This window comes from Colletotrichum paranaense (assembly GCF_030867605.1).
Source record: "Colletotrichum paranaense strain IMI 384185 chromosome Unknown Scaffold_6.1, whole genome shotgun sequence".
NCBI classification, from domain to species: domain Eukaryota; kingdom Fungi; phylum Ascomycota; class Sordariomycetes; order Glomerellales; family Glomerellaceae; genus Colletotrichum; species Colletotrichum paranaense.
Window position 1 is genome coordinate 1,337,418 of NW_026848964.1, and position 22,266 is coordinate 1,359,683.

The 22,266-nt window shown below is 50.8% G+C and overlaps 9 protein-coding genes across 9 annotated transcripts; 4 read left to right on the plus strand and 5 right to left on the minus strand.

The window, feature by feature from the left end:
* Positions 1 to 94: 94 nt before the first annotated feature.
* Positions 95 to 2,207, minus strand: CPAR01_08093 (uncharacterized protein; the record flags this gene model as incomplete). Its single annotated transcript, XM_060492362.1, has 2 exons — positions 95 to 2,008; positions 2,112 to 2,207. The coding sequence occupies 2 exons, from the start codon at positions 2,205 to 2,207 to the stop codon at positions 95 to 97; spliced, it is 2,010 nt and encodes a 669-aa protein (XP_060348732.1).
* A 1,788-nt stretch (positions 2,208 to 3,995) lies between these two features.
* CPAR01_08094 (uncharacterized protein) lies at positions 3,996 to 5,559 on the minus strand (the record flags this gene model as incomplete). Its single annotated transcript, XM_060492363.1, has 3 exons — positions 3,996 to 4,467; positions 4,529 to 4,991; positions 5,049 to 5,559. 3 exons carry the CDS (start codon positions 5,557 to 5,559, stop codon positions 3,996 to 3,998), a joined length of 1,446 nt encoding a protein of 481 aa, XP_060348733.1.
* A 1,286-nt stretch (positions 5,560 to 6,845) lies between these two features.
* CPAR01_08095 (ammonium transporter) lies at positions 6,846 to 8,559 on the plus strand (the record flags this gene model as incomplete). The annotated part of the gene is made up of 5 exons (XM_060492364.1): positions 6,846 to 6,944; positions 7,038 to 7,320; positions 7,392 to 7,518; positions 7,582 to 8,018; positions 8,072 to 8,559. The coding sequence occupies 5 exons, from the start codon at positions 6,846 to 6,848 to the stop codon at positions 8,557 to 8,559; spliced, it is 1,434 nt and encodes a 477-aa protein (XP_060348734.1).
* A 344-nt stretch (positions 8,560 to 8,903) lies between these two features.
* CPAR01_08096 (uncharacterized protein) lies at positions 8,904 to 9,092 on the plus strand (the record flags this gene model as incomplete). Its single annotated transcript, XM_060492365.1, has 1 exon — positions 8,904 to 9,092. One exon carries the CDS (start codon positions 8,904 to 8,906, stop codon positions 9,090 to 9,092), a length of 189 nt encoding a protein of 62 aa, XP_060348735.1.
* Positions 9,093 to 9,393: 301 nt separating this feature from the next.
* On the minus strand, positions 9,394 to 10,379 carry CPAR01_08097 (uncharacterized protein; the record flags this gene model as incomplete). The annotated part of the gene is made up of 4 exons (XM_060492366.1): positions 9,394 to 9,658; positions 9,721 to 9,766; positions 9,843 to 9,968; positions 10,013 to 10,379. 4 exons carry the CDS (start codon positions 10,377 to 10,379, stop codon positions 9,394 to 9,396), a joined length of 804 nt encoding a protein of 267 aa, XP_060348736.1.
* Positions 10,380 to 11,184: 805 nt separating this feature from the next.
* Positions 11,185 to 12,561, minus strand: CPAR01_08098 (uncharacterized protein; the record flags this gene model as incomplete). Its single annotated transcript, XM_060492367.1, has 1 exon — positions 11,185 to 12,561. One exon carries the CDS (start codon positions 12,559 to 12,561, stop codon positions 11,185 to 11,187), a length of 1,377 nt encoding a protein of 458 aa, XP_060348737.1.
* Positions 12,562 to 15,516: 2,955 nt separating this feature from the next.
* On the plus strand, positions 15,517 to 16,770 carry CPAR01_08099 (mannanase; the record flags this gene model as incomplete). The annotated part of the gene is made up of 3 exons (XM_060492368.1): positions 15,517 to 16,327; positions 16,416 to 16,508; positions 16,565 to 16,770. The coding sequence occupies 3 exons, from the start codon at positions 15,517 to 15,519 to the stop codon at positions 16,768 to 16,770; spliced, it is 1,110 nt and encodes a 369-aa protein (XP_060348738.1).
* A 619-nt stretch (positions 16,771 to 17,389) lies between these two features.
* On the plus strand, positions 17,390 to 17,882 carry CPAR01_08100 (cellulose-binding protein; the record flags this gene model as incomplete). The annotated part of the gene is made up of 2 exons (XM_060492369.1): positions 17,390 to 17,422; positions 17,514 to 17,882. 2 exons carry the CDS (start codon positions 17,390 to 17,392, stop codon positions 17,880 to 17,882), a joined length of 402 nt encoding a protein of 133 aa, XP_060348739.1.
* A 463-nt stretch (positions 17,883 to 18,345) lies between these two features.
* On the minus strand, positions 18,346 to 20,594 carry CPAR01_08101 (HET domain-containing protein; the record flags this gene model as incomplete). Its single annotated transcript, XM_060492370.1, has 2 exons — positions 18,346 to 20,045; positions 20,135 to 20,594. The coding sequence occupies 2 exons, from the start codon at positions 20,592 to 20,594 to the stop codon at positions 18,346 to 18,348; spliced, it is 2,160 nt and encodes a 719-aa protein (XP_060348740.1).
* Positions 20,595 to 22,266: the final 1,672 nt, after the last annotated feature.

Here is a 22,266-nt window from a genome sequence, read left to right on the forward strand (position 1 = left end):
TCGGACCTGTGCCCTACGCATTCTAGACCTTTCCAATAAGATGATCCAAATGAGCGGTGTCTTCCAACTGAGCTCCATAACACAACTCCTTTAATCACCCAAACATTGAACGTAAGTCGTTATCTTCCATCACGTCAATCCAGTGAACCGTGGGCGATCCGATATCGTTATCGTACGCCCTCCAGATGGACTGGACAAGATCCTTTGCTACCACGACTGGGGTCGGAGGTAAGCTGCTCTCCAGGATACTCAAGCGCCTCATGACGAAGTGGCGAGCACTCCCAACGTCAAGTGTCATATTGGACATTGAACCCTCCCGCGTCGGAGCCTCTGCCATCTGGCTAATGTACTGAGACAAGTTGTGCGAATCAAACAGCGGCGGAGGGCTGAACATGTTTGACCCCGTCCCTCCCATCAGGTCTTGCTGCAGGGACCCGAAAGCACCCATCATATCAGACGTAGCTGGTGCGTCGTGGCGAAGTCCGGTACTCGCCGAGATGTACAGCAGTGGCTGGATGACGCGGGTACCCGAAGTTGCCGGGATGTGTTCGAGGACCTTGACGAGTCTCAGGGCCAGGGGAATGATCCACTCGTCCCACGGCACAGAGCCACTCTCAGTCATTGGTGATTCGGCCGGCAATCGTAGGGAGACCAGGTCAGGGAAGGTCTGGTACAAGTGTAACAGCGATGAGAGTCGATAGGCTTCGGCAACTCTGGCGAGGTGGGACACCGGCGTCGAGCTGTCGCCCGTGTCGACATCCGGGGTTTCCGACGGGAACTCAAGCTCCAACAGCTGCTCCTCCAGACGCTGGGCTCCTATCAAGTCTTGAAGAGCATTTGAGAAGTACTTTTGTGGATCCATCGCTTGCCTCAGTCGATGTCGTGCGCTGCGACACAGCCGAATCGACTCGGCGAAAAGGCGTGTTGTTAGAGTAGAGACACCGGTCCACGGGTGGGGTGAGCGCTCCTCGATGATCTGAAGCGCCAAGTCTGCGTCTCCTTGATCAAGCGGCTCATCATCGCGCACCACGGAGAGAAGCATCTCGCAGTACGCCAAGCTCTTATTGAAGAACGAAAGCATGTCTTGGTTCGCGGTAGAGAATGACGCAGATTGCGCATTCAGCCGGCGGATGAGAGACCTCACTTCTCTCAAGAATGGGAGCCCGTACAAGCGGGAGTCGACCCAGCAGACCGTTGTCCCTAAGCAGAAGAGCGAGAATATGAGACCCGTTGGAACGGAGCGGAATTCGCCTTGTGCCTTCACGACCTGGAGCTCGGCTTGAATGAAGTCTGTCGCTCGTTGCATGAGCCGTAGTGCGGATTGCCTCATGCTCGGGAGTCGGGATGCCAGGAACGCGGCGGACATGCTCTCGAGAGAGCTGCACACCGTGGCGGAGGTTCTCCAGAGGTCTATGGCGATCTTTCGATTCAGATTCGCGTTCGAGTCGAAGCCGGACCACGCTGGGCACACCTGCTCAAACCAGTTGATGATGAATGCCGAAGAGGTGTCGGCGAGACTGGGCGATAGTGAGTAAGGAGCCAACTGGGTCTGATCTGCGGGTCTTGAGGCGCCTGATTGTTGAACAATCACACCGAGAGATGGTTGACGAGGTGAAACGGGTTCCTCCGCGAAAAGTTGAGATATTTCATCCATTCCTCCATCGCTCATTTGATAAGCCCTACTGGCCTCCTCATCCCTTTCTCCAGCCCCATCTCGCTGAGCTGAACTCTTAGAAGAGGATGAAGAGATCGAATGCCGACTTCTTGGGGAACTACTGCTGCTCACTGAACCTGAGTTTGCCTTTTTGGCGCGCGCCTGGCCCTCGGGTGCGTCGGCGGCTGGTCGTTTCGGTGATGTTTGCGTAGGGGGGTTGAAGTCGTCGAGTGTCAAAACCTGAAGGGCGGGCTGATGTTTGAACGACCATCTCAAGCCCTGCGCGAATCCTCCACACTTGATTCCCTTCCGAGTGCACTGTTGACAAGCTGGTCGCGTCTCGTCACATTTCAACTATCGCAGGATTTTGTCAGCAACCATATGTGGGGTCGTTTCCGTGAGATCCTCGTTCATCGAGGTTCAGTTGACAGGCATAAGACGGGTGGCAGCAACGTACGTGCTTGGCTTTGCAAGTGACACAGCCCGATCTCGACCGAGGATTGAGGCCAGTTCTAGTTTTGGATACCGACTTTGAAGTCTTGGGGGGTACCATTGAACTTTATTCCGATAAGTGAGGGGTTTTCAAGTCCGGTTGAGAATTGCTGAATGCGGTAGTCGATAGGATATCAGATCAAAGTCGTTTCGACGCGAATTCGAGTTCGTTGAGTAAGGGACGGATGGAAACAGGCCACAAGGACTTTTTTGTTCCGAGAGTCACCGGTCGTCGGTGTTCATCGCGATCGGATGAGGGTTCATACTGGTAGCCCAGGCCCAGTCGCGGCAGTGCCATCAACGCGGGGGAGGGCATCTTATGACGCTATTTGTAGTTTAAGGTATCTTGGCTGGCGCATGATAAGCTAGCGACGTTCATGATTGGTGGTAGGGGCATGTTTGATGGATGAGACGGGTTGGAGCAACCCGCCCGCCATCCTTGCAGCGGGAGAGCGGCACAGCTGGCAGACCGATGCCGCTTGATGTTCGTTTCGCCTTCGATATCTATCGTGGTTGCTTCTCACTGGCCATAGAGCTTCGCCGTATTGCATTCTGTAAGGTCATGCTGGACCGTTGATGTGAACTGTGATTGAAGAGCAGAACTGGTCCTGTGGATCTAGAGAATACAGGTAACCAGGCTCACAAAACTTATGAAGACTTCAATCCAGATATGCACTGCCTGTCGTCACTCCGGCGGTCCCGTTCCGGTGACACGAAGTAGGTAAAGGTCAACCCGCTAGAGGTTCAGCTCAAAAAAACTATGAACGTGAGTCAGAGTCATGCTTTTCGTATAACTTCGTATAATGCTACATATATGGCCACTTGCCCTTCTGCCTGAAGACCAAGAATGCCCGAAAGAAGAAGGAAAAAAGAGACTATGTTGATCCCGAATTCCCGCAGACTCTTTGGTTTTCGGCGCTGCGGCGATAAGAAAGCCAAGGGACCAAGGGTGGGAGAAGAATTCCAGGGATTCAAGGGGTTCCAGACCAAGACACGCGGCGATCGCCCCCGGTTCACCCCGCATTATGCAGGCTCAAAGCCCAATCATGGCCACTCTATTGTCCTTTATCTATCCCGGTACCGGGATGGCCGCCGCGGGAGGACTAATTTGCCCAAGATAAGCCCAGCCAGCGCCTCTTCGTGTTTCCCATGCTGCCCTCGCACTTTCGGAGACTCCTGCCATCGTTCTCTTCGCATTCCATATTATCATTTCTATCGGGGTGGCTTGAACCTGAGTGATAGGGTGACTGCATAAGCGTCTCTCAGATACTCCGACTTCGGCCGGCATGGCTGGTCCCTGGCCGAAACTCACGATACCAATGAGGCCGACCAACTCATCAATGTGCGAAAAACACACGACGTAAGCCTTCATCTTCTTGATGTTTGCGTGTCTTTTGAGCGTAATGCGCGTACAGGAGTTTCAATCTCACTTCAATGCTTCATGTACCCCGCATTCTGCTATTCCTTTCCCGTCGAGCGCGCTTCGCTCCCGCTGATCTGCTGTCGTTTTCATTAGTAACGAATTCCACTCACCTCAATGTACCTCCACGTCACCTCGCGCTCCCGTGTTAGCCACCTGTAGCTCTTGGCTCACGCGGCATGGCACTACTGATGGTCTCATCATGGAATAGCTTGTACATGTAGCCAGCAAACAATATCACGACTAAGTTCGATAGCAGCTCCAAGCCCCAACCTACCTGTAAGGTGGGGTCCTTCTCGAGGTCTCTCTTAATTAGATCAATGAGTTGGACAATAAGAGAATTGTGACAGCGTGATCTGAAGACTCTTGAGACTTTATTAATTCTCATAAAGATGTCGGCTATGCGTTGTGGTATAAATACATGTTGTATCATTGGATAGTCCATTTCTTCTCCCAGCCCTTGAAGAAAGGCGCTTCTGCTAAGGTCTGCGGCTCCCAATCCTTCTCAATCAGACCATTCTCAACCTGATACTTCTCATACTCCTTCAAAGTCGGCTTGACCACGTGCTCTACATGCCATGTTCCTTTGTACTTCAAGAGGCTCTCCTTACCCTCGTTCAACACTTTGAGAACCAAAGAAGGAATATAAGGCTCATTTTTGAACTCAGTTAATGGCGTGAACAGGGCTTTGAAATTGAAGACAACGCCGCCAGACAACGGGAGGCGGCGCAAGGTCTGCCAGTCGACGCGTAGGTGAACCTCTTCGGGCTGAAGGCTAGGGGTTTGATGCTCGCGATGGGAAAATTCGGGGTGTTCGGAAGGAAGATACAGCGGCTGGCCTTTCTCAAGACCCCATGAACCACGTTGAATGGGTTTGTTGGTGGGCATCTTAGTGAAGAATCTAGAGCTATGTCAGTGATAGGAACATTGAACCATCAACCGCACCCAGATTGGGGTCTTACCGATCCATGCTGAATTCCATCTTTTCTTTGTAGTCTGGGACAACTTTGTGTATGCCTGGCAGCCCCAAGCCCACCTTTTCACTGAGTTTCCAGCCAACAGAGGAGCATATTATCCCGGCTCTCAGAACATACTTTCCAGTCTCGTGATCTCGAAGCATGATTCCAAAGTCCTCAGGGACATTGTCCAAGAGCACAATCAGTGGCTCAGTGGCAGAGAGATCTGTCGTTGTCCCAAGAATGTTGTTGTGCAAGATGTTACCCTCGAGCTTGAATTGATTGGGATATCTTGCGCAGATAAACTGAAGGACCATTTCCATAAGTTCTTTGCAGGCGAGCTCGGAGCCGGGCATGCTATCGAGAACATCACTGCCATTCTTTGCGTACAGATCTTTGCGCTCGGCAACGCGCTCCCTGTATGTGTTTTCAAGCTCGATCCAGAAATCCGTATCCATCTTGGTTAAAGCTGGCAGTCTTCATATGAGTTTGAGTGCACGATTTCTAGAATCCTGGCGGGACTTACACATGGTCTGATGATAAGCCCATCTAAACGGTCGGTAGGGCCGCGGGACGGCCTTGTCAATGTCAAAATCTGCCAATGGCGACGGCAACGGAACACCTGAGATAGTTGCATAGTCTGGAAAGTCGCCGAGTTTCTGAATGTCATCAATGCTGAAGCCACTGAAGTTGAACAGAGAGGGGTCGGCGGATCGGTAGTCGGCATCCACTTTCAACAGAGGCTTCGGCGTCACGGCGAGGTCAACCTCTTTGACGTCCGCGAATTGTGGTCCAAGCTCCGCAATTGTTACTCTTTGAGACGGCGGGAACGCGTCCACATAGCTCTGTTTCTCGGCCGTAGTGACGGAAGGCTTCTCGGCCGGCTGGCTGAAGGACGGGGCGCGGTTGAACCTCGAGAAAACCCTCCGGCTGTCAATGAGACTGCTTATGAGATAGAGGAGGGCACTGGTGAGTGCGGCGATGCCAAGCACTGTTGTGACGGCATAACGGTCACCGAGTTCAATCGCGGAGGACATTGCGGACGATTCTTTTGCTCTGTCATACAAAATGACTTAGCACCGATACGTCCATTTTCGTCGCTGGAGGCTAGGGGATAAGTATTCGCAACTCGCGAGCACAACTATGGTCTATCAAGATGCTCAGAACACAAGTCACAGGGTCGAGTAGATGCATCTGGTAGATTTAGCCAGCAGCCGCCTCTATGCTACCGTTTGACCATCCGCATGATGCGGCGCGTTACAGTCTGGAGGGTAAGACGTCGTCTTTCACACCCTCACCGGAACCGGAAAGATTATACGGACGAGAGCTTGAGCCTTGATCCATTTCGCGTCACAGAGTCTAGCCCAATTTGTTAAATCTACCCGGCACCCTCTCTCATCCACTGATGATGCAGCGATAAGGTCAGGAACATGGGATGCGGGATGACCCCGCTTGATGACGACCCTGTCTTGGATGTCTCCCACGTCTCCCACGCTCCCCCGGCTGTGCCCGCAAGCCCGTTCCTCACGCGGCTCGAGGCTGCGGAGGCCGCAGCGCCCGTGCATCTCTAATGCTGTCAAGGTTTCCTTGCACGTATCCGTAAGCTCCTATCAAACGACACTCAGCTGCCTAGGTATTGCAGTGCTACTAGAAGCCAATGTTTAGCTATACTCCGTACCTACGGTAAGGTTGTTACACATGGCTTATGACGCCGTGCGCCCTTCCCCTTTTCACGTGTTGGACCCAAACGGCTGCCCTTCAAACCGCGTCCCTCCCGCTCTACTTGACTCTAATTGGACAGGCTCCCGCATCCGTTTCCAGCAGTTTAGACCGGTCGTGGTTCACGGTGCAAGACAGTTGAACCCACTGATCCTCATCCCTTTCCAGTCACCCCTAGCAATGCCCAGACTTTTGGTGCCCAGAAACCAGCTCGAGAGCTTCCTGGATTGAGTAGAAAGATAGGTCTTTTCGTGTCCCCGGTGAAGCTCGTCTATCAGAGATAAGCCAATCAGGGAGGGTGGTGTTATCTGGCATCCAGTGCCCAAGACAATTGTGAACATGCTTAATTTTGTTACAGAGCCAACCTTATCTGGGGTTCGCACTGGTGCCAAGTGATAGCAATACCGACAGCATGGCAGCTTGGCCAACATCTGAAGATTGACGAAAGCTTTAAGTGGCTCCCTAATGTCCTGTCAAGCTTGGAGGTTGACGTTCCGAGGCTTTGGTTCTTTAACAGAAAAAAAGCAGCATTGCCTTCGCTTGCCCGCCATCTCAGTCATTGCATCATAATACTTCTCCGTTGGAAGTATTGTCGTGATACATCATGACGGAAGTCATCCCTGTGACCGAGTTCCCGGACTATGCCACCGACCCAACGGGAGGCAACCCAATCACCCATGACCTCAATGCGCCTTATGACAAGGTAAGGAAAGAATTTGACAAAAGTTCTTCTGAAGACCTAAAAGATATTTCGATTGGGGTTCAAAGCCCGCTAACTCGTGTAAACAACCCGTAGGGTGACCTCTGCTGGGTGCTGGTATGCACAATCCTGTGCTGGCAGATTACGCCAGCCATCGGCTTTCTCTACGCCGGAATGCATCGTAGGAAATCCGCCATGACGATGGTTCTCCAATCACTCTTCTGTGCATGCGCCTGTGGCCTACAATATTGGATCTACGGTGCATCGCTGTACCAGTCACGCACGACGAACCCTATCCTCGGCGACCTGTCGCACGCCGCATTCCACAACCTCCTGGCTTCTCCTTCGTTTGCCAACAGTGATATCCCAGACATCTTGTGTAAGTCAAGTATCCCCTGAGATGGTCGATATTAATAGGGATGGAGTCACTAATAATCGTCTGTTGGACAGATGCTGCCTTTGGCTTCACCTTTGTTACAGCTACGGCAATGATCCTTGCCGGTGCCATGCTCGAGCGCGGCCGTCTCTGGCCCAGCATGCTTTTCCTCCTCTGCTGGAACACGTTCGTCTACTACGTGTGAGTCCAAGACCTTCGATATCGAGCACACGTGTTTGAGAGTCATGCTGATTTGCCCTTCAGCTTGGCATATTGGGAGTGGAACCCTAGCGGTTGGCTCTACAACCTCGGTCTCTACGACTTTGCGGGCTCCGGTCCGGTCCATATCGCCAGTGGTTTTGGAGCCCTTTCCTGGTCCATGATGTTGGGTCCCCGCATCGACGACAGCAGCACGTCCACGAAGAAGAGGCACGTCCCACAGTTCAGGGGCCACAACCCTTTGCTGATGACTCTGGGTACCGTTCTCATCTGGTTTGGATGGTTTGCCTTCAACGGAGCTAGCACGGCTAACCTCAGCTTGCGGTCCATCTATGTCGTTGTGAACACCAACTTTGCTGCTTGTGGTGGTGGAGTTACGTGGGCCTTGTTGGACTACATGTACATGAAGAAGTTCAGCTTGGTTGGCTTCTGCTCGGGTATCATCTCCGGTCTTGTCGGTATCACCCCGGCAGCTGGCTTCGGTAAAACTATCCTTCTCGTTGCATTCCCATGTTCGCGCTAACAACTATAATAGTTCTTGTCTACGTCTCACCTCTTGTCGGAATTATCACAGCCATCTGCTGTTTCTACACCGTTCGATACCAGTATATCCTCCGCGTCGACGACGGTCTCGATATCTTTGCCATTCACGGTGTCGGTGGATACGTTGGTGATATTCTGACTGGTCTTTTTGCCCACAAGATGGTACCTGCTCTCGACGGAGTTAGCGGCGACTCGTATGAGGGCGGCTGGTGGAATGGGAACTTCAGACAGCTTGGTCTACAGTTGGCAGGCGCGACGACTTGCGCTGCCTGGTCGTTCTTTGTCTCCTGCATCTTGTTGTTCCTCATAAATAAGATTCCGGGCATGCATCTGCGCGCTACTGAGGAAGACGAGTTGCGAGGTCTTGATTATGCGTACATTGAGGATATTGTCTCGGACTACGATGATGGTAATATGCTGATCCACAATGGCCAGGTGGTGGAGACGCCGACTCCGGCGAGCTTTTCGAAAAGCTCCTAGACCTGTAGACGCGTGTTCATTTAGAGGTCTGAAGAACTAGAAGGTCGGGATAGACTATACAGTACCACGTGAAGGGACTTTTTTCTTGGAAATGATTCCCACTTGTGAGTCTAGTAAGAAATTCAGTAGCCATCCATTTCCATAGGTATCTACATATTTAGTGTACCTCCTCAGGTACCTCTAGACCATGTGTGGCCGTTACCATGACGATACTTCCTAGGAAGCACATGGTTCATTTTCAAACACCGACTGCACCAACTTCAGGGTCTCTGAATTCATAAGTTTACAACACCTCTCCCCTCGTTGCATTACGGGTCAAATTTGCCGGAAAGTCCCCGTGAAAAATGCCGGACCCAAACCCCGGCTCAGCTCCAGCAGAACCCGAGAATGAGTGGATCTCGGCACCGAGTGGCCGGCCCAAACCAAACCAAAAACCGAATTACACGCAATACCAAATCCTAGGTAATCACACGCACATGACGTCAATCATGGCGAACAACTTTAGAAGTTGGAGTATGTTCATTCGTCGCTGAACCCTGGCTTAAGTCAGGCCACTTGAAGGTCATGAAGTGCAGACGGCGTTTGACCCACTCGGTCATGAGCTACGGCCTACTTCTCTTTCGTGGGTTCGCATGGCGTGATCACCTTCTAGGTTTTTCGAGAGACAACGGGGCCGGTCTACTTTATGAATTGCATAAGTTCTTCTCCTAACCTCAATAACAAACCGAGATGAGACACGACTATCACAGTAGGAAGAGCTGGGGGTTGGTTCATATAATACTACTACAGACCAGACCTGACCTTTGACAGCATTCGGCGCACAAGATTCGTATGTCATCTCTGATGCCGCTGACTCTTCTCCCTCGGAAATAGTTGTGACAAGTCGCCCAATGGGACATGAAACGGCAGCACTTCACCGCAAAACTCAGCGGCCATCACGTAGAAACCAGCCAATGCAGCAACAAATCCAAATCCACCGGCGATCTTGGCCAAAGTCCCACCAGCCGCGGCGTTCCCGCTTGCGAATAGGAAATTCGCTGAGCAATTCAAGGTGTAAGAAAGTTCAAGGCCTCCATAGACAATGACGTTTGCGACGTTCCTGATGTTGCAAGTTGTCACTGGTCAGCGAGCCCCGCCAGAACAGATAGGTTCAGCACTTACGTCGCAAAAGCAGCAATGAAGAAGAAGAGGTTGAAAAGCGACCAGACTGGTTACAGTGCTCAAAGTCAGTCGCAAGCTGTAGCATCGGAAAAATAAGAAAATGGCGAGAATGTCAAACAAACCAGCAAGATAGAGTCCAAAAGCCGTATAATATTGCTCCGTCTTGCCACCGTAGCTGTCGACAATTCCAATCGAAGGGATCAGCAGGAAGCCATAACCGCCATAGTAAAATGCTGGGAGCTTCAGTCCTTTGTCGAGTCATAAAATCAAAACAATGGAGTGACAAACTCACCAAAAGCAATGAGTGTCGTATAGGCGAACGTGTTACCCCTTACCATTTCCCACTGAGCTGAGATGAGGAGGCCCAGACCAGCTAGGAAGCAGAGGTTGGCGATGAAAACAGCTTGATTTTCAATGTTCCGAATACCCATATTAGCCAGTGATAGAGTCATCAATGTCGTCGCAAATGCACCGTAGCCAAAAGGGCTCTGCGGGATGATATGGTCAGCCAGTTGCTGGTAAACTTCTAGAGCGAGCGACCCGAAGTGGAAAGGTAGGGAAAAGTACAGTGACCCTACCGAATTAGCAAAGCGTTCTCTGGAGCTCGCGAGTGGCCTGATTGACTCGACGTCGACTTTACATGTAGTTCGGGCAGACATTTTAACAACTTCTGATAGTGACGGGGCGTACTTAGAATACCTTATTAAATCAAGCATTGGAATAGATCGGAAACTTGGGACCCTTGTTAAGGCGAAGGCATGGTGATGAGCTTTCAAAATTTCAATGAATCAATTCAACGTGTTGCCGCTATTAATATAGGAGGCGAAAAAGTTTTAGTTGGACATGAACCATGTTGGCCGGGCTTTGAACTTTTACCTCGGCGACGCAATGCATGCCTCATTACATGCTCAGTCGAAAACCCTTCGCCAAGACGCATTACTACCATAACGTGATTCAATGATCTTTTTTCAACGAGTCCACTTCTAGCTGATTCAGGCCCCGTTCCAGTCCTGTTCGTTGTACACAGCCATCGAGATCAGATGGATCCATTATCGTTTGCCGATGTACATTCGTCAACATTCAACCGTCCCATTGATCGACATCGTTTTTTTTTTTACTTACTTACCACACTTCTCATTGAGACTAGCCGGTCAAGCAACACAGGCAAACATCTCCACTTTACCTTTGCCAATAGGTAAGCTTTATCGCTGGGAATGAGTTAGAGTTGCACCATTTCAACTCCATTTGAGGATACATGCACATATTTCTCATTCAGTGTCCGGGAAAGTAAGTTTCATTAACTCCGTTTTATTGCCTCGGAGTCGTAAGGATAGTAAGTTTTAGATATTAAGGACAAGTAACACCACCTCGTAACGCCATACACCGCCCCTTCAGCCATCATCCGTCATGGCCGCATACATTCTATGGCCCAAAGGCTACATGCAGTTTCAAGTAATAGGAAGCTTAGTACCCTCCATTGCGACGCCTCTCGTCCTCTCTGCGTTGCTGCTCATAATCCTGAATGCGGTCGCCGTACTTATCCTTATCGTTCTGGGCTTTCCGAATTTGCTCGTCGTACCTAGTGCGGCGGTCCTCCTCAGCCTTGATCAACTGGTCTTGCTTGTTCTTGTCGTACTGAGATTCGCGGATCTGTTGGTCCGCACGCTGGCGTCTAGCTTCTTCGGCACGAATTTCCTGATCATAGTTGTTCTTGTTTGCATTGTTGCCGTACCTGTCCTTGGCTCGTTCCGCATCCTGGATGCGCTCGCCACTCCGTTGCTTCTCGTATTGAGCCTTGCGGATTGCCTCATCCTCCTTGTCCTTGTTATACTCTCCATTCTTGATCTTGTCGCCGCTCTTGTTCTTATTATACTCAGCTTTGTTGATACGAGAATCCTCACGCGCGCGGTCTCTCTCCAGTTGACGGATTCTCTCATCGTCCTTGTTGCGCTGGTTCGAGTAATAGTTACTGTCCTTGTTCTGGTAGTTGGGATTCTTGTAGTCGTTGTAAGTTCCCGACTTGCCACCATAAGATTTTGGGTTGAAGTTTGTTGACGTCTCAGGTGTCTCAACGAATCTGCCGCCACGTCCACCCCTCTTGGCGTCCGCCAGTTCCTGCTTCTCCTTCTCCTTTTGGGCTTGGAGGCGCGCCTTGTCTCTCTGGTTCTGGTCCTTCACTCTGTCAAGGGAAGCTTGCTCTTCAAGCTTCTTGCGCCTAGCAGCGTCCTTATCTCGGGAGTTCGTAGCGCCCTTCTGTCTCTCGCGGGCCTCTTGAATTTCTGCCCGCTCCTTGGCTTCCTTCGCCTTGCCGCTTGCATGTTGCGTTCTCTGATCTGCTTGGATGTCCTTGATCTCGTTCTTTTCCTTCTGGACTCTTCCCTTGTCAACCCTGTTATTGTTGTTGTTGCTCCGCGAAGATGAAGTCCGAGATGAAGAGGTGCGACTCGAAGACGATTTTTTGTTGTCACGAGACTCAAGAGTGCCATGCTGATCGTCATCCACCTCCAAGTCACGAGACTGGAACGTCGAGTAGACCTCGCTGACTTCCTTAAGGTCCCGTGCCTCAAGGTCGCCAGACTCCTCGCCGTCCACTAGACCTCGAGCAGAGATGCCAGCGACAGAAGTAGCCTCGACGTACTCATACTCGTACTCATCCTCATCTCGGGCCTCAAGGTCAGCGTAGTCCTCGCTGGCCTCGATATCGCGGGTCTCTAGAGAAGTCCGAGGGTTCTCATCAAAGACACTTGCGGCATTGTCTTTGTTCTCGAAACGGGTGATGAGAGGAGCCGCAAGGGTGCTCGAAACGAGAGCGGAAACAAACAAAGCTTTGACGGAAGGCATATTGTGAGGAGGTAGGTAACGGAGACTACTGATGGAGACAGAAGGCTGAGTTGCTAGAGGAAGCTGGGTTCGTAAACTATGAAGTCCGCAACCTGTCTGGCAAGTAGTAATCTCTAATGAAAAGCGGGAGGCCTTGTCATCTTTAATACGTTTCTCAATACCACGAAATATTTATTTACTTCTTGAGACTATGTTTTGTTTGTTAGACTAGTGAATAAGTCTAAAATTCTCCGATAAGGTTAAGTTGATAGTCTGAGACGGCCGACATCTTAGCCTTGGTCTTAATCCGTCGTCGGCAGTGACCTGATGATGGCTTCCAGGGTGTGAGAAAAACGAGGCTGTTTCTCATGATCTCGGAAGCCCGGTTTGTTCTTGCGGGCGCAACACTCACGGTATACAAGCCTAGCTATGGTCCGTTAGGTAGGGACGGGATGTGAGGGTGAGTAGCATGCCTTCAACGCGTGTTCCGAAAGACTTCGGACGGAAAAGCTTGGTCTTCATGCACAAAAAGTAGGGCGACGCAGTAGATGTCCATAAGCGGACCCGAGAGCGACAAAGTCCGGCCGCACGTCGTTCAACACTGACAGCGTTTATTCCTTCCGCGGAGCTCCAGGAAGCAGGGCGAAAGAGTCCCTGATTCAGGGGCCCTGTCGACTGCGTCTGGATTCGAGTCGATCACCGCGGGGTAGGGCAACTTTAGACTCAACAGTGAGCACGACTAGCTTAAAATGGTAGCTGAGCGCGGGCCTGATCTTCGCGGGCCACGTACATCTCCCGCTGCGGGGTACTGAGAAGAAGCCAATCGGTTCACGAAGCCGAGCAAGTCGTCGTAACGGCCGCAACGATGAATGAGATGCCAAGAGCCTCTGGACCATTACCCCTCGAAGCTTGAGTCTCTTCTCACCTACTTCTAAGTTTACTAGAGAGATCGGAAGCGAGAGCTCGCTTCCAGTTGACAATCGCGCGCTCTTAAACTCTCATTCACGTGGGAAAGGGTCCACGATCATCTGTGAATTCTCTCCTTTGCCGATGTCCCATAAGCCATGCACCTCGTCTACTCCCGATTCCTTCGAACAGACAACGCATAACGTTCGGCAACCTACGAAGCTTCGGCCGCGTACTACGCCGGCCAAATTCTCGGCAATGCTGGCCCCAGATTCGCATCGTTGGGACCTTCGTTCCCGCTAGCCCGGAGCCGACTCGATGGAGCAAGCATGCCGCAGACAGTCACCTATACACAGCGGCCGGCAATCAAAGCTTCACTGGCGTAAATTGTATCATGTGTCACTGGACTCTCCTGTTGAGATTGATTTGACTTCTAGCTGTCTGAATCTGAAATATTTCAAATCATCTTCAAGGCACCAAAACTCAACAAAAGCCTGGGCCATCTCGCGGAAGTCCCGCTTACAAGGTTAGATCAAGACTGGAGGCTGTTCAGACTCGATTCGTCGACCAACGGCTTGTTCTCCTTCTCCCCAAAAAGTTCGCAGGTGGCTTGTTCCGTTTCGCCCATCTTAGTATTTTCTCTGCCACTGTCTATCCTAAGACATGGATCGATAGCTTCATCCAACTTGGCTCATAAGCCCCAAAAACACTAGAGCAACAACAACTCTAAAATCTTGTTGAACTCGTAAACTTTAAGTCCTTATCTCTGTCCTCTTCTGTGACAGTATCGACAGGCATTGCTGAAAATCTCATTGGAGCTCAAGTTTGTATCAACACGCATGTACCTGATGGCTGATGACAAGCCCCGATGTCTACGTGCAAAGATGACTCGCTTGCAGAAAGGATAATGGTAACAATCATGGGACTTAGGACATAATTTCGAGCGTTGCTCACAGACAGCTTATATTATCTGACTCCTTAGCCAGAGAGATGTTAACTTGGTTCAGTAACCCGCCCACCCCCTCCCGACGGCCAAGAGAGTAAGTAGATTCCATCTGTTCACCATCAGTCACTGCACATACCAGCAACATCATGAGCTCGCAATACACCTGTTCTCTAACTTCCTCTATGCATTAGTTCAATGCAGACACAACCTATTAGAGTGTGCTTTAGGCCCACTGAAGCTGAAAGTTTGACTTCTATGGGTCCCGCAAGTGAGGTTGACTAGGTACCTAATGCACCTTTATGTTGAATAAGGTGCGGGTACCTAACGGGAATGCATAGGGGCCGAAGGCTTGCGAACCTTTCCTTGCTTCGCGAGGGATTTCTGGTATGATCAAATCAATTCGAAACCGGGTTCCAACCTTCTATGTCACTTAGTCTGAATTCAACGCGAGCACCTCAGAGGCTGACTATATCTCAATACGCGTATGATGGACTCAGTGCTTGCCTCGCACGTGACCCAATGTCCTGGCGAGTACATCTTACTTATATGCCTACTAATTATCAAGTGAAACTGTTAGTTCAAAGGATCTGAGGATGACTTGCCCTTCATCTCATCCGTATGACTGGTGTAACTGCAATGTTATCTGGAGCCCGGTTCCGATCGGCCGAAGATCCATAAAAAAGCCCCGGAGCTGCCGCTAGTCTCTCGGCACTTTCTTCGAGACGAAGCGGCCGGGGATGTCCCGCCTTGTGCCCCACATCATTTCCGAAAAGGTGCAGAGGGAGTCCTCCCTCCGCACCCCAATCGGTATTACACCGCCTCGGCGCTCTCGAAATACGGGGAATTCGCCCAGGCGACAAGTTGATCGCACCCGGAAAAGGTACGAGGTGTTCGTATTGGTCATTAGCTCTTGTAGTCTTGGCCATTTTAACTGAAGTGCCGTTGGATTTTCATTGGCTCCGTTTTAGGTTGCTTTCTAACGCGGAGAGCCGACGCACTAGCGGCTACACAATGTTCAACCCATTTTCAACGAGAGTATAAAGGCTCCTTATGGAGATGAATAATCTGATCTGCCCATCATCTCATCTTCTCATACACCCGCACCCAGAGAACGGCGACCCATCATGAAGCTTGCCCTTGTGTCGATCTTCGCCAATTTGGCCAGCATCCAAGCCCTGGCCGTTCCAGAGCCTAGACAGGCTTCGACCTTCCCGTCGGCAAGTGGCACAAAGTTCACCATCGATGGCCAGACAAAATACTTTGCCGGCAGCAACTCATACTGGATCTCGTTCCTGACGAATAATGCCGACGTCGATCTCGTCATGGATAATGTTGCGAAAGCCGGACTCAAGATCTTTCGCGTATGGGGCTTTAACGACGTGAACGCTGTCCCCAGCGGAAACCAGGTCTGGTACCAACACCTCTCAGCCTCTGGATCACAAATCAACACTGGCGTCAACGGACTCCAGCGACTCGATGCGGTCGTCGCTGCCGCGGAGAAGAAGGGTGTGAAGCTCATCATCCCCTTTGTGAACCACTGGGATGACTACGGCGGCATGAACGCCTACGTGAAAGCCTTTGGCGGTTCGAAAGAGACTTGGTACACCAACACTCAGGCCCAAACTCAGTACAAGGCGTACATTCGGGCCGTCGTGAGCCGTTACAAGAACTCTCCCGCCATCTTTGCTTGGGAACTGGCCAACGAACCCCGCTGCAAGGGTTGCAGCACCGATGTGATTTTCCAGTGGGCGCAAGCGACTTCCCAGTTCGTTAAGTCACTGGATGCGAACCACATGGTCACTCTCGGCGATGAGGGCATGGGACTGCCCGGCGATGGAAGCTACCCCTACCAATACGGTGAAGGCACAGATTTTATCAAGAACCTCGGCATCAAGACGCTCGACTTTGGCACTTTCCACATGTACCCCGATCATTGTAAGTCACCTGAAAGAGACAAGCTTTCTCATCCAAGTCTCGTCCGAATGACGGGGGTCGGACATAATCAACTAACACGGAGAAATAGGGAGCGTCGATCTAAAGAGCTGGTCTCCCGGCTGGATCAAATCACACGGCGAGGCTTGCGCAAAGGCCGGCAAACCCTGCCTCTTTGAAGAATGTGAGTTTTTTTCCTCGTGTCTGGTATTTAAACTCAATAAGCTCACACCCAAGAAGACGGTTCTCTAAGTGACCATTGCGGCATCGAGGCACCCTGGCAGCAAGTCTCACGGACGGCGCCCGGACTCGGCGCCGATCTGTTCTGGCAGTGGGGAGATCAGCTGAGCTCAGGGCAGACTCACAACGATGGGTTCACGATCTACAAGGGCAGCAGCGATTACCAGTGTCTGGTCGTCGACCATGTAAAGGCAATCAACGGGTGAAGATTTGACGCGCGCTGGCTAGCTAGAGTTTGCGGTGACAGGGAAGGGCATTCAGTCACAGTCAATTAATCTAACCTGATCCTCATGGATCCTGTTTCATCCCCGTAATCAGCGATGATCGCCCGAATCATCCGAAATATCGACCGTGAGGCTCAAATACCTGATTCAATGGGGGCCGGGAGCCACCCATCCGACGACGTTAAGTCCTGAAAAGGGATAGTCGGGGTCATGGCATCAAATGGCACCAGCTCCCATAGGTACACCATGGAGGCGTTTCAACGCTGGAAGCATGATGAATCCTGAATTGAGATCCTGTTTCTCGCAGGAATACATGTCATAACAGCATCATATTGATACACTGCGAGATATCATGAATCCTGTAGGATCCCGTCGAAAGTGCAATTGATTGTACTAGATCGAAGAATAAGTAGAGGGCTGCAAGCGCTCTAAACTCGCCATTTGCATCAGGAAATAAACAGCATTAGTGCCTAGTCTCGGCCCATGAGTTGCCTCTTCAATTACCAGCTATCGAGTCATGATGTTTCTTGGCCGATCTATTTTGATGCTAGTCTGTTTCTCCTCGATATGGACTGCCTCAGCTGAAGAAAAGGTTAAGATCATGCCCCTCGGAGACTCGATCACTGGCAGCCCAGTAAGTTTTCTGCTCTGTGGCTCTATGTTTCTCTGGCCCCGCTTGCGTGTTTCTTTGAAAAGTAAGATGTTGACGAATCGCGATGAATTAGGGCTGCTGGAGAGCTCTACTGTGGAAGAAGCTTCAGGATAACAATATCAAGAATATCGATTTTGTCGGAACTTTGCCACCGCAGGGATGTGGTTTCGACTACGACGGAGATAATGAGGGCCACGGTGGCCTTCTTGCGACAGACCTTGCTCGGGAGAGTAGACTAGAGCGTTGGCTTGGGGATACGAAACCCGATATTGTCATGATGCACCTCGGCTCAAACGACGTGTGGAGTACGAAGAAGCCCGAGGAGATTCTTGGCGCAATGGATAAGCTGGTTGACCAAATGCGGGCTAGCCAAGAAAGCATGAAGATATTGGTGCGTATTCCCTCGCGAGCTTTCTTTGGGCAACATGACCACCAGACATGACTCTAACGTCTGAATATCCTCTTCAGATTGCTCAGGTAACACCCCTAGACCCAGCCGGCTGTACGAACTGTATGCGAGGCATTGAGGATTTCAACAAAGTCATACCAAATTGGGCGAGCAGTAAATCAAATGAGAAAAGCCGTATTACTGTTGTTGACTGCCATAAGGACTTTGATGTCAAGGGGATGACGCGAGATGGTGTACATCCCAACGGCAGAGGCGACGAAAAGCTAGCTGATAGTTGGTTTGAGCCCCTGGTAAAGGTCATCAAAGGGGCTAAGTTGTTCATGAATACTGAACATTCCCGCCTGGCATGCCTTCAATATGGGTCATATCATATCTCCTATCGCTGGGGACTAACTTCAATAGTTGATCTTGACACTTTGTCTTCTCCTCTGTGGTGTCTTATGAATTGTAAGAAAGCGCAATGATTAGAATCTCATTATAGCACCCCTACGAGGATTCATATCAGTTTCAGGCGAGACTGAGTTAGCGTCAGCCACGCTTCCGTCTGCTCCTCTGTCTCCGTTCTGAAGGTCCCGAGTCGTTTGTAGATTGGGAGTGATGAAACATTCTCTCCTTGCTCTGGACTGCTCTTCACCAAAAGCCCAGTTGGGAATGATGGTGATGAAAACTTTCTCTCGCCTGAGCTCCTATCTAGACCAAAGATGACGCAGCGCGACGCGAGAACGACCGCAGATACGTCGGCAATCTCATCAGCTTGTCCAAAATCAGCCAGCTTGAAAGTACCATCATTCCTTAACCCCGAGGGTGCTACAGCATCAAGAGATCCGTGGGCCATGATCTTCCCACCTTCATAGAAGAGGACCTCTGCAAGGTATGTGTCCTGATCACTCTCGGCCTGCTGTACCGGTCGCAAAACCACTGGAACACAGACAGCGCAGAGCTCGATCCAAGCGCTCTCAAGTCTTCCAAACGGATCTGAGCCTGCGGTTTCGATGTGGATATTCTCAATACTGCACTTCTGAATGAGCGGTAGTGAGAATCGCAAATCCCATGCGATTTCTGCGTCACTAGATGCCCAGCTCCAGGATGGCGCCCTCCACGCTTTCGGTTTCGAAGGCTGCATGACAGTGTTCCAAAGCATTCCACGTACCAAATCATTTTTCCAAAGTCCAGCTACATATTCGTCTTCAAGCGCTGAGCTGAAAGTACGGGCTAATCCAGACAAAGCTGAAAACTTGTCATTGGAAACCGTCAGCTTTCGTCTGGTATACTCAATTATTAGATCTTTCCATCTCTCATAGAGGCTTTCCCTTCTCTCTTTCACCTCATCGTAAGGTATATCTTCAGGCGCTGGTGAGAGCAGATGATGCCAGCTTTGGACGTTGTCGTATACCTTGCTGCTATGTTCGAGACGTCGTTCCGTTTGACAACGAAAGTAAGACGTATGATTGTCAAAGTACAATACTCGAGTAGACATGAGATCTTCTTGGTATGTCCAAGCCCGCGTAGCCCATGCTCGGGTATGCATGTGGCTTGGATAGTCGGCATCCCAAGTCCGGTGTTCGTTGAGAGCTGACAGGACGTACGTGCCCGACACCCTACCCTGTCCCTTTTTAGACTTAAACGGGACGAGGACCGACGGCCCGGGACTACTTCTTTTAAGGAAACCCGAGTGAGAGGTATCGCCTGCGGCTGCTACCAGTGTGAGGGTAGCATGCCGATATACAGCGAACATGAGCGCGGCCTCCCTGGCCCAGTCTTCGGCGTCGTCTTGGATAATGCATAGAGCATCGATCCAGATGTACTTGATCCCCATATGACGCGCAAATACGACTGCATCTCTGATTGTATCCGGCATCTCGGGAAGTGGGATCTTCGTCTGGCGGTCTGCCAGAGTGGCCGCTGTGGTGATGAGCTGTGATTTACTGGCGGATGGAGGGCCCCAGCAGTAGCTCAGAGCAATGTACGATGTCGTTGGAGGGAGTTTGTCACTCATGACCAAGCGAGCTATTCCGTCGCTCATCTTTCCCACTTTAATCAGCCGAGTCGGGAGGCTTCTTGGCCCTGGAGAGCAACATTCCGGATGGTTGCTCGCGCAGCCCCAAACCCACTCCTTGAGGCGTTTCATGCAAGACGGAGCGAGAGCATTCGTGATGGGGAGTTTCAACTCAATACCGAGGGCACTTGCAACGTCTTCTTTCGATTTTCGTAATGTTAGCAGAATGCCATTGTTCTTGTGGCCTCGCAAGAAGTCATTAAGACGGCTAAGGCTAAGAGACACATACCATCTTCTCCTTGATACGCAATAGCCCGCACTTTCCACCCCTCGGACCACGGTCCTTTACGCCAAGCCTCAGACTCAAACCTGAAATCAAGCCAGTAAATCCCGTCTTGTTCGATACCGTAATCATCGGGCATCCAATCGCGTGTGACGTCGATGATGTCGGAACGCATCACGTAAGCAGGCGAGGATAGCTTAGCTACCACATCTTTTGTCGTAGACTCTTGCAATGCATTTTGAAGCGGTTTTGGGAGCTTCTCATCGAGTACAAAGCAAAGATATTCGCAGAAAGAACAACCCGCTGCAGCCGAGTTACGGAAAAGTGGAAGATTTGGGTAGCTATCCTTTCTCTCCCAGTGCGCAGCATCACGAACATCTCCCTCGGCGTCATCAAAAACGATGCCCAAGCACTCGTTACACAATGCTTTTGGGCTCGATGACGGCGTTACACAGCTTGATGCCATAATGACATCGAAAAATGGACATCAAGCGGGATGTCAGGAAGGCCAGGTGGGTTGCGGTGGTTGATGAGGGGCTTGAAGCTTCAAGCTACCACATTCGTCCCAGCAGCTGATTGGATAAGATCTATCTATATCTCCAATTATATGCGGAGATTTGAGCCTGGCGACTCCAACCACAGAACTCAATTGTTTTATTTCAACTGAACGACCATCAAACAGTTTGTGTGATGATAGTGCAAAAATCAACAAAAGAAACAGCAAGGGCTCAATCGGGATTCGAACCCGAGACCTCGCCCATTCACGCTTTGCGCAAGGGTTGGTACAGAACCCGAAGGGCGAATCATACCACTAGACCATTGAGCCGGAGCGACCTCCGTTGATCGGAGGCCAATGGTTGGCGAGGTGAGAAAATTTGGGGTGTATGTATGCAGGGAGAAGCCGTGCATCGTCAATTCTGTAGCACAGCTCAAGGCTGCGAGCTATAATTGTGAAAGCCGACTCAAACTTGGTTATTCCCTTACTTGAGTAATGCTAAGAATGTCTCATGCAACTCGCAGCGCGGGGTCAAGCTCAGTCGCGTGCGGAGCTCCGTCGATGGGTTGGTTGCACCTTGTAAACCTCGAAGGGTTGCTCCTGGCACTCAGCACTGGCCAAGAACGAACCTGACGGGGCAAAATCACACCCAAGCTATTCATTACGAGACAGTTTTCTGCGATGGCCTGCAACTTGAAGCCGAAAAGTTGGAAACCCGAAATGATTTTGCTACCAAGCTGGCAAACAATGGGCCTTCAGACCGACCACGCGCATCTTTGTTCCATGTCCTTCCCCAGCGTTTCCACACAGAGGAGATAGACTATGGACCAAGCTTGTTACGTACCAAATTACTGGATGGACATATGGGTCTGTCGAAAGAAGAGCGAAAGTCAACAGTCTGGTTTATTGCACATACACGAATTCTTTGCATTGATGCTTACTTGAGTACTTATGTTGTTGTTTCGAGGTCAGCCTGATCTTTAGTCTGAAAAATTCAGCTTGCTTCTGAACTTTGTAGAAAAGTGGACCGGCACTGATATCCTTCGATCTCGTCCCTTGAACGCTGCTTACGGTCCGTTTTGCCCGATGAATTCAGCGATATGTTTGGCAGCATAACTCCTCAAGGCTCAAGCCATGACCACGTGCTCAACTGCCAACGCTCGGACAATGCGATTGATGATTTCTTCCCATTGCAAACGTAATCTCGTCATGGTTATTCGCTGCTAGTATCTTCTTCACCTCTATGGAACGATCCGGGGGCCGAGGGGGAGAACCACCATCAATCCTTGCTAGCACGACGGTCCAGGCGCTTGTCGTCCAAAGTTGGCAGTGGCAAATTGGCAACTCGCGCCTAACAAAGTCCAAATTGTTTGACTTCCCTCTTCCAGTCTTTTGGCTCAGTGGATTTCTCTTCCCGACAATTGACACTGACGAGCGCGAGGATCAGGACGAGGTCTGTTCCGGAGCACGGAATGCGGAACAACAGCCTCCCACATGCCATGAGGCAAGGGGATCCCGAATGCGAGGCAAAGCATATCCCTGTATCACTCTCAGTTGATGGGCCGTCTCTCCTCCTTTCAGTCTCTTTCTGCGTCTACGCAGGTTTCGCTTACGATACGCGGTGTCTTGGAATTTTCCTACC